General features: G+C 45.8%; 1 protein-coding gene across 2 annotated transcripts; it reads right to left on the bottom strand.

Annotated features, from left to right (window-relative positions):
* Nucleotides 1-7,354: 7,354 nt before the first annotated feature.
* On the bottom strand, nucleotides 7,355-13,986 carry LOC123395201 (beta-fructofuranosidase, insoluble isoenzyme 4-like). Of its 2 annotated transcripts, none has more exons than XM_045090145.1 (9): nucleotides 13,839-13,986; nucleotides 13,500-13,551; nucleotides 12,620-12,743; nucleotides 9,730-9,738; nucleotides 8,759-9,633; nucleotides 8,489-8,647; nucleotides 8,054-8,295; nucleotides 7,845-7,938; nucleotides 7,355-7,760 (listed from the first exon to the last, which is right to left on the bottom strand). In XM_045090145.1, the coding sequence occupies exons 3-9, from the start codon at nucleotides 12,624-12,626 to the stop codon at nucleotides 7,548-7,550; spliced, it is 1,599 nt and encodes a 532-aa protein (XP_044946080.1). In that variant the 5' UTR covers nucleotides 12,627-12,743; nucleotides 13,500-13,551; nucleotides 13,839-13,986; the 3' UTR covers nucleotides 7,355-7,547. The 2 variants fall into 2 exon arrangements, with proteins under 2 accessions (XP_044946080.1, XP_044946078.1); XM_045090143.1 differs by lacking the exon at nucleotides 13,839-13,986 and adding an exon at nucleotides 13,679-13,766.
* Between the last annotated feature and the right edge of the window lie 1,797 nt (nucleotides 13,987-15,783).

Below are 15,783 nucleotides of genomic sequence, written 5' to 3'. Positions count from 1 at the left end.
TGCATCCTTGTAGGAGCGAACCGGGGAACGAGGGGCGGACCAGAGGACCGGCCTGGGCGAGCTAGCTTCGGCTCGCACCGGACCGGCAGGATGAAGGGGCCGGTGTCAGGGAGAGGCTGTAGAGCCAAGGGCCTCGGCTGTCGGCGCAGCAGGGGACGAACACGAGGCCGAGCTGGGCGGGGCGGAGGCCGAGCTGGGCGGGGTGGGCAGCGCAGAGGAGGCGGGGAAAGAGCGGCGGGGCGAGCAAAGGGGCGAGCGCTGCGAACACGGGACGGACGGGGAGAATCGGGGCGCAGGAGGACCGAAACAGAGGGAGACGGCGCACGGGGGGAAACCCTATCGTCCCCCCTAGCAGGCCGAGCGGATCGCTGCCCACGACCAGATTGGGCCGAGGCCCAACGTCTGTTGACCCGCTCTAGCGCCTGGGTGGCGCGACGGGCCGCGCCAGCCACGTCCTCGGCTGAGAGGGGGCGCGAGAGGGCCCGCGGCGACCCAGCTGGGGGGCGGACAACCCACTCGTCCGGGAGCCGGCCCACCCTGGGTTTCGGGGAGGCACGCCCCGCCGCCGGCACCGGCGCCGCCGCCGCGTAGGGCAGCAGGCCACCAGTGCCTGGCCGGGAGGGGCCCTCCCCAGCCCCGGCGGCCACCACAGGGGATAACCCGGGCGGCGCGCCAGGCCGGGCAAGGGCAGGCCGGGGGCATGTCACCGGAAGGTGGCGGTGAGGCGAGACCGCCGCGCAACTCCGGCTGGGGGCCTTCCCCGTGCTCCGCCTTTCCGGCCGTGCCGTGGCGAGGAAGCACCCAAGAAGTCTCGGTCCCAGGGAGATGGGGAGCTTGACCCTCCCCTCGCCATCGGAGTGCGACGGAGAGTGCGCACCGCCAACCCCCTCGGCCTCGTCGGCCCAGTCCGCCCAGCGCTGCGGCGAACGGGAGACGCAGAACGACGGCCCCCCCAACCGGGGCGGCCGGCGGCGGCGAGGGGGTGGGGAGCGGCAGGGGCATGAGGGCCGCCGTCACAGCGGAGGCAGCGCGCCGGTCAACGAGCTCTCCATCGGTCGCCAGCAGCAGCTCCCTCAGTCCCTTCACCTTCATCCACGGGGCACTAGGGAGGCTTCAATAGGCTGAAGCCTACCCTCTAGAATTCCTTTTCAGCTAAATATACTATTTAACAATTATATCGAGATGTTTAACATGCCAATTGCAATGCATTTGCTAATTGAGTTTAGGGACGTGATGTTTTGAGCCCACCCTTGAGTCTCGTGCTAGATTCTCCACTGGGTACGACGTTGTTTTCTGTGCGAATTTGGGGCTCATCTTCAGCTCCACATCTCTCCCTAATAATAAAGCGAATACGGTTTCTGTCGTCCGTCATGGACATTTTTGTAAAAAAATCCCTCCGTTTTCAGTTAATCAACCCGCGGTCCTTTGTTTAGTTAAAAAACATTTCGTTTTTATTAAAACACCCCTCCCATGGTCAAGGTCTTCTTATCCACACGCACCCGCTTAGCTTTGATCTTTCATATATATAAACTGTTTTGCTAATTATTTTGATACGCAACCTGAAACATTTGGTATGCATGTACTTACAAATTGATTGTTTTTGATGAAGCTGTCTAATATGTTTGCAACCAAATTAAGACTTCACTTAGATTACAAATGCAAACACATATATCAGCAAGATAAAAATAATGTTCTTATGCATATGCTATCATTAATTAGCAAAACATACTTTGCCATTTTCATCATAATTCAAATAATGTTCATGCATTTTAAGAAATGTCCTGAAATTTTAAGAACATAATGTGATTATCATAATTGAAGATTATAATTTTTTTCTTCCGTTGCAATGCACGGGCCTTTTTGCTAGTATTACCTAAAACCAGACCTTCGACTAGTATGGAACCAAAGTTTTTGTTTTTTGCAAAAGGGCATGGGCTATATATTAAGTAGCATGAACCCATACAAAACCAACCTTATAGAAACTGAAAAATACATCTAAATTATTGGGGGTGCCAAAGACTTCTTCCTTCTGCATCCACCGGCGGCACACCGTGAGCGAAGAGTTTTGACTATATGTTTCTAGGTTGTCTGAACTATCTATGTATCTCCTATGATTTACCTGTCACTCAACGCTAGGCTAACCAAGATACAATTCTAGGTAACAGATATTCTCTGAGCTCCATGCGCTCTTCCTTCGGCGAATCTACGTCCTTATGCCAACGCGACGTGTTTTTCTCCTACTTCTATATGCCGCCGCGGGCCTTAGCCTTCATGCTGCCTATGCAACTTTTTCGTTATCAGGGATTTCTCGCCACTAGGAGATGATAGGGGACAAGTCAAGTTCTAATTAACCAGTCCAAAATCACATGATTAACAGCCAGCCATTAAGAAATGTTACAAGTTGAGGAACAACACGGAAGTTGATCAACCCCGTAAAACGGTATGTATTCATATATTCAGCATACATTGCAAAATAAAGTCAAAAAAAAAGAAGTATGCATATATATCAAAATGTTTAACTTTTTCTGGTAAGCCCGGAAACGAAGATGGTGGGCCAATCAATCTCCAAAGGCATGGAATCCCAGTGGCATATGAAGCGCCGGTAAGGCCAATCCACTAGCTTCTCCATCTTTGCCGTTTCAAGATCGGCAGTGTAAACTTGCCCATAGTTGTAGTTGATGAGCAATCGGCCACGTTTCTCTCTCATGACAAGTAGCTCCCTTATTCCATTGTTCTTTACTTGTTGTTTTAGCTCGATCGTTCGTGTACATCGCCATTCCGAGGTACCGCTCATGTTTCCGTGGTCCTCGCGTTTCTCCCAAACCTCTACTTGGGGACCTTCCTTCTGCATCCTTAGCAGTGATAACACCCCGTTGGTGCCCAAAGTAAGGCATGTGGGACTAATGTCTAGGTAGTTCTGTTTAAAAGGGAGGTTGGTCAAGGAGATATGGCCGGTGTGAGCATTCAGATTAACGACTTGAAGGCAGCCTTCTCCATAATTCTGAAATAGCCAATGTGTCAAGCCATTGCGCACAACGGCATCTCTGAGCGGCCCATGGTCGTGCGACTGCGCATCACCGTCGAAGCAATTGGTACGTTTGTCCCAACTTGATTTGCCGGAAGAGAACATATGAAGATTGTACTTCATGTCGTCACTGCTATATCCGATGACAACCACTTTGAAGAAAGACAAAGGATTGCTCAGCGGCGCCGTTGCATCTTTGGAGCAACAATCTATGCCGGTGAGAATGGCATAGCCGTTGCCGTGCTCATAGTCGTAGAAGGCTGGGCTAACTTTTAGAGGAGGGAGCACGACGCAGGTGGCGGCGTGGAGGTTGCATACACCCAATTGAAAGATGGTCTTGTCTGGATGGCCGGCGGCGTTGCGTGCTTGGAGAAGCACGACGACAAGGCCGTGGCGCGAGACGAGCGGCAACGCGCCGTGGAAGAGGCCGGCGGCGAGGGCAGGTGTCGTGACGAAGGAGCCCAGGGAGCGGCGGCAAGGGCCCAGAGCAGATGGCCGTGCTGGGATGAAGCACGGCTCCGGGCCGGGCAAAGACCCTTCCTCTTGGCGGCGATTTCCCGTGGTGAAGAAGCCTATGAAAGAGGAGGGCGAGTAGTCTGGCCAGCGGCGTTGGAGGAAGCGGCGATCGGTGATGAGACGGCGCCACTGCTTGCAGGCCGTGGCTGAGCGGAAGAGAGCGGCCTCGTCCTTGACCCGGACGAGGATCTCCAGCAGGAGGTCGTCCGGGAGCGACACCGCCATGGCCTCCGGCCAAGATTGGATCCGTGGGTGTCAATTACTCCACGGTAGACCAAATCTAATGTACGTATATATGTACGTACGATCCGTTTTTACTGCAGGTTGCCGACTTGGTCTCGATCGATCGACGTGGCTGCTGGCTGGTTCGGATCAGCATGAATCTCCGTTTTATGTTGGAACCACAGATCCATGCGACTTGTGTGAATCATCTCAAAGATATATAACAACAACTTCAGGTTAACTGCTTTTTCCACATCATGCTCTATGCAAATGATTGTATCATCAGCATATTGCAGCACAACAATTCCATCAGGAATAAGATCTGCATCAAGTCCAACAATAAGCTTGTTTCGTTGGGCATTCTTAATCATCTTCGAAAGGCACTCCGCAGCCAAATTAAAAAGGAATGGGGAATGAGGGTCACCCTGCCGCACCCCCTTGGCACTCTGAAAATAAGGCCCCACGCAATTGTTGAGCTTAATGCTGACTGTACCATCATATAGGATCTTTTCAATCCAGCCACACCATGTTTCACTAAAACCTCTCATTCTATGACATTCCAAAAGGAAGTCTCAATTAACCTTGTCATAAGCTTTCTCAAAATCGAGTTTCAACACAATGCCAACTTTTTTATTGACATGAGTATGATTAAGAATCTCATGCAAAGCTAAAATCCCATCCATAATACTTCTCCCTTTAATAAAAGCATTCTATGTAGAACTGATCAAGGTATCAGCCACATCAGCTGCACGTCTATCCAAAACTTTAGTTATAAGCTTATAAGGGCATCTTAGCAAGCAGATGGGTCTAAATTGTTGGATTCTATCTGGTCCCGAAACTTTAGGCAACAAAGAAATCACTCCATAATTGAGCCGCTTAACATCGAGCGTCCCTTTATGAAAGTGATGAAATCTGGGGTAGGGGTCTCCCCTTAGGCTCTTCGCATTTCCAGACGTCAAACTCAAGCACAATACTCGTACTAGCAACCCTGCACATCCCAAACTTAAGCAGGCGGGCTAGATCCTCCTTGATAGGGAAAACGACCTTGAAAACATTATCCGCTATCAAAACCGGTTCCCATCTGAAGGTTGAGGAAACTAGCTCCTTAAGTTGCTGCACTATCTGCTCCACAGTCAGCACCCCCCGAGTCACCGTTACCGTACCCGTGAAGCCAGCATCAGGAGCATGAATAGTTGCCGTAGCAGCCGGTGACTCAAAGAACATCAAATCTTGACTTGAAACACCATAGAAAGTCACGACTGGCAAAGGCCCAATCGTAAGAGGACACTTAGCAACACCATGTGTAGGCTTCAAGCAATACACGCATAGCTCGGCCTTACACTCAGAGACAAAATGCCCTGTCTCACTGCAACGATAGCACATCATTTTCTCTTTCTTACGTGCCCACTTAGACGGTCTCTCTGCTCCGTCTCCCTTGGCGCTCACCAAGCTCTGATCATCCAGAGACGGATCAGCCACTTCCTTAACTGTTTCTGTCATAGTCACCACGGTAGAATCATTAAGGTCAGATGGCTGCTCAGGAATAAGAACAGGAGGCCTAGGTTTCCTCCCGCCCCCTCTGCCAATCGAATGCTACCTAAAGCCTCCTCTCTTCGGATGCGAAGGACCAGAAGGCCCCAGAACAAACTGGCCCGGAGGTGCATTAAAACCATTACCAGCAGCTCCATTGTTTTGCCAAGCATACCCTCGACCGCCTCTAGAGGATGAACCCCCACGATTCTGCCCATCGCCATACCCGGTAAATCTGTCATCGCCCCAGCGGCCGCGATGTTGAGTACGGTTATCCTGAACATTTTCTTTCGCCTGCCCACCAGCACCAGTAAGCGGCCTCCCGGCGTGTGCAGTGGCGTGGGACTTCCCTGCCTGCGCTGGGGCCGTCGCCGTAGCCTTAGCTATGGGTGGAATCCCCTGCCCCAACTGCTGCCCCGACTGCCGCTGCATTGCCGGTTGCTTGGAGCCCCGACCCGCCATAGCTAGCACAACAGAACCAGTAGGAGGCGGCACCCTGATCGCCCTCCCTGGTCCCAGCCGTGGGAAGCCAGTCGCTGGTCTACGAACCCTAGCTTCTGGCGGCAGCGAACATGGGGTTTGTCGTGCGTGGTGTTTCGACGAAGAGACTCCGCCGAGAGTAGTCGCGCTCACGATCGAAACGATCCTGTCTGATATATCCTGGGCCATATACCCAGTCGTGCTCGAGTCCAACTCTAATTCGGGCTGCACAGGCAGAATCTCCTGGGTCATATACCCAGCTTTTGGCCATTGAGAGCCCGTGGAAGTCGCTAGCACATCAGGCCCAGCTGCCGCCACCACAACATTCAAAAAATTCGCCCTACAATCACACACGGAATCCACGATCATCGCCGACCCTGACGGCCGAACATCGCTAGACGCCTTCTGTTTGCTCTTGGTGCAATTGATCCAACAGTCCGGCTTGAAAAAATCAGATAAGGAAAGGGGCTGACGGATTACCTTAGGAATCAGTCCAATCCAAGGCTTCCGAGGTGCCGACTCCATCTTCTTCCTCGCAAGAGTAGGATCTCGTCGCACCTTGCGTTCCTGGAGCAGCGCCGTCGACGGGGAAGGGGTAGATGGGGATGGGACTACCGGCGTCAGCACCTCCGCCAGCCCATCACCATGCTCGTCATCCTGCTCGGCAAGAACCCAAAACCGTCCACGAAACGAACAGGGGGCGAAAGATCACTTACCGATTCCTTGCGAGGATTCCCTATATCCGACTGCACCTGCACTAACAAACGGAAGCCATCGATCTCAAGTATCTGTCCTGCCCTGGGGAATTCATCTTTTTGCAGATACCGACCCGCCAGAATGTCTCCCTCTGCATCTCTAATGGTAGTCCACAGAGATGATAGGTGAAGAATGATGAAACCCTGCCGGTCTCCCAGAAAATCCGAGGACGAAGCCAGGAAAACAACCTCCCACCGGCGATGAGCGCTATCTGTTGGAGACCCCTCCCCGATCTGAACAGACCCGCCGCCGGCAGTGCAGAAGTCTCCCTCGCCGCTAGCAGCAGTCACTCGAGGATAGATCTCCTGGATCTCATCATCGGATGCAAAACCCCGGTCTCCATCCGCCGGGACGGCGATCGCCTCGCGAGTCGCCTCTCGAGTCTCCCCCATCATCTCATCTGGATCCTCTTCTCCCTTCTGACGGAGATGGAAGAGAAGACTCTCCGGGTCCGGGTGCACGTGCTGCCTGTGAAGCATTGGCTGTGTGCTCCACCGCGTTACAGATGTGAAATGTGAAATGGTGATTTGTATGCCTTACTGATTTCCACTGCAGATTGTTTGTGTATCTAATTTTATTCCTAGTGGAGCTTCTGAACTTCTGTTTGATGCAGCTCCAGTGCAGATGGAGCAAAGAAGTCGCGGTCCACGTGGAAGACTTACGAAATACTAGTGATTTTGATGCAGCTCGAGTATCATTAAATCCTTCTCTTGTTGTGGGTGATCTAGCTATATATTCGGAAGCTTGGTCAGTATCTTGCCTAACCAAAGGGAAGCTATCTTGAGAAGCAGGAAACAACCAGATCATTTGTCTACCCCAGTTGAATTTCCTGGCATGCACAAGCTAATATTGTTTACTCCAAACCTCTGCGAATTTAAATCGTTGGTGGCAACAAGCACTAGTCTTACTTACCAATTGCCACTACTTCAAAAGTTCAAATACACATGGTAAATATTGAAATGAACAAGTGCGTGGCCAGTCTTTCAATCACACGACTGACTAGAATTGCTCTTTTGTGCTAAGCATCGATCACATTTCCACCCTTCATCACATTCACTTGTGCTTTTTTCATGCTCCATGCCCTTAGTTGCGGCACTCTGACCGTGGTACTTCCATTGTTGAAAGCATACATGTGGGTGGCGCCGTCATCGACAAGTGCCACCGGATAAACTCTGGCCGTGATGCAGATCCTGCCACCGCTGCCGAAGCTCTCCACGGCGGACCTATCAATCTGCACGATGGCGTCCATTTTCAGTTCCGTCATCGAGTGAACTACCGGAGAAATTAATGAAACAAATTAAGCCTCCCAACTCACCAGAGTCCTGAGGGATATCTTTCTTTCCTTTTCAAGGTCAAATTCAAAGAAGCCTCCATAGGCTGGTGTGTACAGTCCTGGTCTCAGGGAAGACCTGTGCAAATAAAACAAAATATTTCTTTTTAGTTTCCTTCCAGGCATCAATAGATACAGACATTTATGGAAATCAAGGCTAACAAAAAATAAGTCAATAAAGCATAAGCCCTAACCTTCTTAGGTCGGAGCACATGAGGATCATGTACTTTTGCTGTGATTTGTAAACCCTGAAGTGCACTGCAGTGTGCTCCTCCATGTTGTCGGAGGCCAGAATAACAAGTCCAAATGGCCCTATGCCACCATGAACCGATGCATCCGCCTCCCGGCAATGCTTCCGGGGGTCAAAAAGCCAGGAAGGATCAAAAGGTTCGGCATCATCGATGGACGTTGGCTCAAACTCTATCTCAACGTCAGCCTGTTATTATGTGCCCGTTAGTTACAGTTGGTCCGAAATATATATGCCTATTTTTTTGTTGCCAAAAATGTACTATCTATAAAGTAATTAATAATTACCAGAAGATCCTATAGCTTTTACTGCCATGACACTTTTTGAAATAAAAACAATTCTTTGGAAGACCAAGCTAGCTCATTTTTAAATAGGGAACTACCTGCAAAGTGTCGATTCCCTTAATCTCAAATAAATCTCCCTTCTTCAGCTCTAGTCCTTGATGGTTGATTTCATTTATTCGAAGAGACTCAATCTCTTCAACTGGCCATTGCAGCAACTGCTTGCCATCGCTGTCTAACCAAATTTTCCTGGGGATTGACTAAATGTAACAAAAACAATTATGTTAAAGATATTACACTGATTGTTTAAATCGATTAAATTATTGTTTCAATATGACATAATTACAGGACCTATGGGTAGATTATCTTACATGGATTCCTGCCCAGCCTTTTGCAATATCATCTGAAGTACTGTCTGTCTCGTTACTCCAAGCCCATATGACTCTCCTACCCTTTTTGGAGTCAAAGAATGATTTTGAAGCATAGAAAGTACCATAATCAATCCTCAACCACAGCCGATTGTCATCTTGGACGGTGTCTGGCACAAATGCATCACGTTTGAGATCATACACCCCAATTATGTACATGTCACAGGAATTGATGCTCACTTTGAGGACATGCTTGGCGCCACTAGGAATTTCTGAAGACATGTCTAGTCCATTGTTACTTCCCGGCAATACCGCGAAGAAATCTAGGCACTCCCACATATTGAGGGCATTGTTTGAATACAGCGGGCGTTCAATTCTAGTCCAATTCATAAAGTCTTCACTCTTGTACAAAAGTGCAGTACCGATGCCGTTCACCTCAGCACCAACTGCAATTCTCCATAGTCCATCCGGTCCAATCCAACCGGTTGTCGGATCCCTGAAATGGGTCGAGTTCAAGCCTGGTATGACATGTTGGATCACTGGGTTATTGCCTACTTTGGCCCATTCCCTCAGGTACGGATCAGAACGGTTTTTCGGAAGTGCAATGTTTTGGACCTGATTCGCCTTCCTGTCGATGAGACCAGTGTATACGATGACCGGTTGATCACTAAACAGAATTGTGGCTGAGCCGGTCCAACATCCGCATATGTCACCCGGGGTATCTGGTTTTATTGCGGGTTCAAGACCGATCCAGTTGATGAGGTCGGTTGAAACCGAATGGCCCCAAACCATGTTCATGAGGGAGTCATTGGGGTCAAAGGAGCCTTCGGGGTTATACTGGTAGAATTCATGGTAGACGCCATTGTAGTACATTGGTCCTGAAATTTTTATAAAGGCAGTATAAGATGTAGGATGTTTCAATTTCTTCTCCTTTTTATTTATATACGAAGTGTTTGCGCCTGAGGTATTCATACCACATGGATCTTTTTTGTTGTCGTAGGTTTCCAAGGATCGCCAATCCATCGAATATATGAAAAAATTCAGAAAATGTCAACAGATGTCCAATTAATATGATATGGTTTTGGTAAAAAAAGGACTAATGATATTCTAGATTTCGAAACAGAGTCAGTACTTCATTACTTTCGTATGCGCATAACAAATCTCTCTTGGACACATGATGTGTCATCCTAGTTTCGAGAGCAGACCATTTTTATTTTATATTTTCTGTTGTAGTTTCTTTTTCATTTTTGTGTATAATCAACAAGAAAAATATGTATTTTCCCATACAGCAAAGATGCATGGTTTATCTCTATGCCATCGATTTTATTTGCACTGCACATGATGACAATGCCACATGGTGTAGATTTTTGGGACATGGTTGCCGGTGCACCCTACATATCATTTTTAATATCAAATAATATAAAAATCAGACAATTCATTATTTTATGGCGAACGTGGTCTAAGTATTCTACTCACACATGAAGTTTTATGAAGAAATGACTTCAGTGTTCTTTTGGGCGAAAAAACAAAACTGTAACTTCCAAACACTTGAATAATACATTTTATATAGAAGAACAATACTTTTTCCACACTAAAGACAACGGAAGCCATTTCTTCGTGAAGCTTTACACGTGGGTATAACACTAGACCAGATTCGTTACAAAAAGTTTCAGAATTTTTTGACTTCTCTTTTATATTTTTGAAATATATTTTTCAATTAGGGTGCACCTAGACCCAGATTTCATTTTGTATTTTTGCATGAAACACCCATATGTGACTGCAAGTGCCGTAAGACATACTCCTATACAAGTAGCTAGGGTGAACCTGATTTTTTCAAATACTCTTTGGATTTACTTTTGAAACATTGCTACTACTTGCATGGCCATGACCCCACGCAACTCCACAAGACGCACCTTGTGTGAAATTGTAAGCGCAGCAACACATGTGTCTGGAGAAACCAGAAAGATGTCAGTTGTAAGCACGGATGGGCGTTATGCAGCTGGTTAGGGCCGCACAAGTCATCTCTCCGTAGCTATTGTCACAATTGTAAGCGCGGATGGACGTTATGCAGCTCGTTGGGGCCGTACCAGTTGCACACTCCAGCTGGTGCGGCCCCAACCAGCTGCTTAACGCTCATCGGCGCGCGCAAGCATCGTAACCCACACGCAACTGTTGTAGGTTTTTTCTTTCTTCTTTTTTCTAGAAAATCTTTGCTACTTATTACACGCGTGGCATCTCAGTGCAAAACAATGCATTTTACACACTCCAAGCCCCCAGGGCAACAATACCTGCATAGTGGTCATCCACGCACAATTGTGCATGATACATCCCATGCAGGGGCGAACCCAGGATCAAATTTTAGAGGGGCCGAAGATGTGTTAAATAAGAAAAAATATATTTGCTAAGTGGGGACAAATCATTATTTAGCTTGGCATATTACAAACACAAAGAAAATTGGGTGGGGGCAGCTTCCCCCATTGCTTGTATGCTAGATTCGCCCCTGATCCCATGTGCAATTACAAAAGCAGGAAAGTATAAACAACTGAATGAGCCCGAGCTTTAGAAATATAATAGGTTTTCATGTATAAGCAGCCCGAGCTTTAAAAATATAATATGTTTTCATGTACTTTTTTTAAAAATAGGAACAAATAAGGCCAGCTAGAAGATTTTTTTTTCCTTCACTAGAAATGTGCCTGGACTGTTATGAAAAAAATCCAACTAAAAAGAAGGAAATTGCAACAACTAAAATATAATTGGCGCTTATAGCTCCCTCTCACACGCGACCTATATGGGCCGCGGCCCACGATCGCATTTAAGCATAGATTGTTAGACTGCTGCATTGACTTTGACCATGGACCATGGATGTTAATTGTTGACCTTTTTAAAAACAATCCTGACCTGGAAAATACTTCACGAAACAAATAAGACAAAAAATCACGAATTTATCAAATATTTTTAAATCTGAAAAAGTTTGTGAAAATAAAAAAAAGTCACGACTTTAAGAAAACTTCATAATATTTTTTAAACAATCAAGAATTTTTAAAAAGTTAGCTAATTTTCAAAATTTACATGTTTTATAAAAGTTCAAATTTTTTTAAAAGTTATCTAAGTCGAAAAAGATTGAAAATTTGAGAAAACTTCACAAAAGTTTGGAAAACATAACGAATTTAAAAAAAAGTCCATGATTTTTGAAAAGTTCATAATCTTGAAAAAGTTTTAGAATTTAAAATAAATTTCAGAGAAGTTCAAATATCATGAATTTCGGAGAAGATGCTAAATTTGAAAAATTCATGCATTTGAAAATAAAATAAAAGAAAAAATGAAAAAAAAACTAAAACCGGAAAAATAAAAATGGGCCAAGAATGCAGAAAAAAACAAAGAGCAATGTGAAGCTCTAGAAGCTTCCCAAAACCCCATTGGAAGGTTCAGAGAAACTTGTCTATATGGGCCCGCCCAAGAAATTTACCGTTTCCCCCGAACTGGTGCTATAGGCGTCAAACAGGAGTTGTGCCCAAACTTTTAGAACCAAAGGAAAACACAATAACAGTCTTATTTTATCAACCGACTGAGCTCTGGACGCTTCGTTATTTTTTACACAAAATCAGTTTGTAATGATACTGCTGCAAAAATATTTTGTCCATTTTAACAAGTATATTACTGAATATTAGCACACCAAATTAAGGTTGGCGCTCTTTTTTTTTCCTTCTCCGGTTAGGCACATCGGTAACAAATCAGGTGTCTTGCTTTTTCTTGGACCAATAATAAGAAAAGCACAAACAAAAGTGAACAGATGACCCAGAAAATGAAACAGAGAGGAAGCTTAAAAAGGAAGCAGAGAGGTAACCAGGGACATAAACAACATACCGTTCATCCAGTTCTTGGGAGGCTGGAAGTGATAGGCAGTCCTGTACCTCGCGCTGACAATGGAGGGCACCTTTGGAGAGTGGGGGTAGGAGAAGCCTCCCTCTCCATTGCTGAAGGGCCATGCCTAAGAAATTTCGGGGCCAGTGCGAAAGCTCAATTAAGTCAAGCCCTACTTATATTTGGAAAAAGAAATCATGCGAGACAAACTGAATATTTCGATAAATCATGCTCATTGCTATTATAGCAGCATGAGAATATCGATCCGTCCTGGCGACCATTTGTTTTGCTATTCCTAATGCATTCCAAAAACCAGTTTGTATATAGACACCTATTGGAAAAAGACACAACCCTGCTGCAAACCTACTATATATAGTACTCCCTCTGTCCCAAAATGAGTGACGCAAATTTAGTACTGATCGAGTTAGTATACTAAAGCAGCGACACTTATCTTGGGATGGAGGGAGTAGTATAGTATTTTCAATATGAAGCTTAAAGAGCAGCATAATTACGATGGTCATGTTCTTTGTTGTTTGACCAAGTGGTTACTATAATGTTGGGTTCTCTGATTCTCATTTTCATGGTGCAGAGCAAGTCTCTGAATGGAACAATAATTTTTTTTAATGATTTTTGTAGCTTGTGTGGCTTCTGCTGATTGAATTATGATGCCTCTAACTAAAGTAAACCTGAGCAGCAACCATGGCACAAATCTTTCACACATTCCATTCCACTCCATACATCTTGAGCACAAGTGACAACACATAGACAGACTAACGGCATGAACCAAGTGTAGAAATGACTAGAATGTGAAAGCAGAGTGTCTCAGAGTTACTGAAGCGCAGGCAGCGAGTAATTAACCGAAACAAGAGTTACTGAAGCTTACCAGGGTCTGCAAAAGAATGGTGGTGAAGAACACACACGCAAGTCGAGCGAGCCTGCAATCAATCAATCAATCAGGCAACATTGATTCTGTGAGTGAAAGCAAGACAGAAAACAAAACAGTCGTCGAGTGGTTACTTAAATGAAGCTGACAAACAATCGGTTAATGGACGATGGACTTACACTGTGAGCAGGGCACACATCAGCATCACCATCCACGCAGCAGCAGCAGCACGAAGGAGAAGGACCAAGACCAACACATACACACACACATGCAAACAAGTCAGTCACCTTCCAAGGGGCCGGGAGGGGAGAGGTAGGCAGCTAGCTAGGAGTCCCTCACCTTCCATGGCCATGGCCATCGCCATCGTCGTCCTCGTCCTCCTCCTCTCGGCTTCTCGATGGGCGTCGTCTCCTCCTGCACCGGAGGAGAGTGACAGAGATAGACGGAGGAGGAGGGGAGGGAGTTGTTGAGCTGTTTCTGTCCGCTCCAAAAATATCTATCCGCTTTCCCTAAAAAGGATCACGTTGAGATCTGTCTTTCCCTTAGAAAAATAGTGGTAGGGTCTTTGTCGTGGGGTGTGTTGTGTTACAGTTAATCTCGTGCCTAACAAATGTCTCGTCCTCTAGCTGCGGCATGTCGGCAATGATAGCAAAAATATCAGAGCTGGTCCGCAGCATAGATAGTACTCTCTTCGTCCGGAAATACTTGTTTTAAAGATGAATGTATCTAAATTTATTTTAATTATAGATACGTTCATTATATTTATTTTTAGGACAAGTATTTTTGGATGAAGGAAGTAGCTACCTGTAGCGCCACAAGCTGGGCTGTAACTCGTACTCCTTCGTTTCTTTTTCTACTTTGCGTTTTAGTATTGTCTCAAGCCATTTTTTTTGTAAAATTTGATTAAGTTTATAAAAAAATTATCAAAGTTTTTAATATCAAATTAGTATCATTAGATTTATTATAGAATATTTTTTCATCTCATGTTCTTTTAATATATTAGCGCTTGCGTTTGTATTGTGTTTAAAAAAATTAATACACAGCCAGAAAATGCCTACAAGCAAGAACATTATATATTTTCTCTTCTAAATGTTACAAATATGTAAACCGTAAATACAAATATCACTCGAACCACGCACCTCCGTCGCCTGAGCCATCATGAAACACCGTCTTGTTTCCACACTTCGAGTGCTCCAACAACCGTACCATATCACAACAATTTGTATACATATTTATATTCTCTTCATCCGTGAGTCCCAAAAAAGTGACGCCCACCGTGTTTTGGGTTATGTTGCCGAACCTAAATGGTTGCATCCAAATCGGGAAATGCAAATCCTCTTACATCCTGTTATTGTACAATGTCAGGATATGGCCCGCAAATTAATCGACGAAAAATGAAATCAACACGGGAGACACAAGATTCTAACATGGAAAACCCCTCCAAGGCAAAGGAAGAAAAAAAAATCATAGACTCTAGCCAACGAACTTCACTATATCGGAAGAGGTTATGAACATCGAGGATTTAGTTACAACTGGATGTTGGGGATTTAGTTTTAACTGACATACTTATCCCGTGCGGCGGCTTAGAAGAGGTATATATAACATAGGTGACCTAGGTCAATAATAATCTACTTATCCGCTTCGGTCCAAGGCTACCGGCAACGGATCACACTCCACTCGCTTGTCAAAAGTTAACATTTATCTCTCTATTCTCTTCATTTGTGAGTGACAAAAAAATGCCGTCCACCTCGTTCTGGATTATGTTGCCGAACCTGAACCACTGCATCCAAATCACGAAGTGCAAATCTTCTTGCAGCTTGTTATTGTACAATGTTAGAGATACAACACATAAATCAATCCACGAAGAACGAATCCACACAAGATTTTAACCAGGAAAACCCCTCCAAAGCGAAGGGAAAAAAACAAATGACGCCAACAAACGAACTTCACTATATCGGAAGAGGTTACAAACGTCGGAGATTTACATCTAGCCTACATATCCCGTGTGGCATTTTATAAGAGGTATATATATAACACATGTGATCTAAGTCAATACTCATCTACTTATCCGCTTCGGCCAAAGCGTAGCTACCGGCGACAGGCCTCGCTCCGCTCACTCGTCAAAAGTTAGCATTTATCTTTCCATTCTCTTCATTCGTGAGTCACAAACAAGTGACACCCACTTCATTCTGGGTTAGGTTGCTGAAGTTGAACCGCTGCATCCAAATCGGGAAGTGCAAATCTTCTTGTAGCTTGTTATTGTGCAATGTTAAGGATATGACAC

This window comes from Hordeum vulgare, chromosome 5H (assembly GCF_904849725.1).
Source record: "Hordeum vulgare subsp. vulgare chromosome 5H, MorexV3_pseudomolecules_assembly, whole genome shotgun sequence".
Lineage (NCBI taxonomy): Eukaryota > Viridiplantae > Streptophyta > Magnoliopsida > Poales > Poaceae > Hordeum > Hordeum vulgare.
Note: the sequence above shows the minus strand (reverse complement) of the source record. Positions and strands in the feature narration are given on the sequence as shown.

What these genes read in the sequence shown, in the direction of transcription:
- LOC123395201 (XM_045090143.1), bottom strand. Translation starts at nt 13,710, where the DNA reads ATGGTGATGCTGATGTGTGCCCTGCTCACAGT. An exon ending in AGGGAATCGACACTTTGCAG is followed by an intron (nt 8,296 to 8,488) that starts GTAGTTCCCTAT and finishes ACATAATAACAG; the next exon opens with GCTGACGTTGAGATAGAGTT. An exon ending in AGATATCCCTCAGGACTCTG is followed by an intron (nt 7,761 to 7,844) that starts GTGAGTTGGGAG and finishes GCCATCGTGCAG; the next exon opens with ATTGATAGGTCCGCCGTGGA.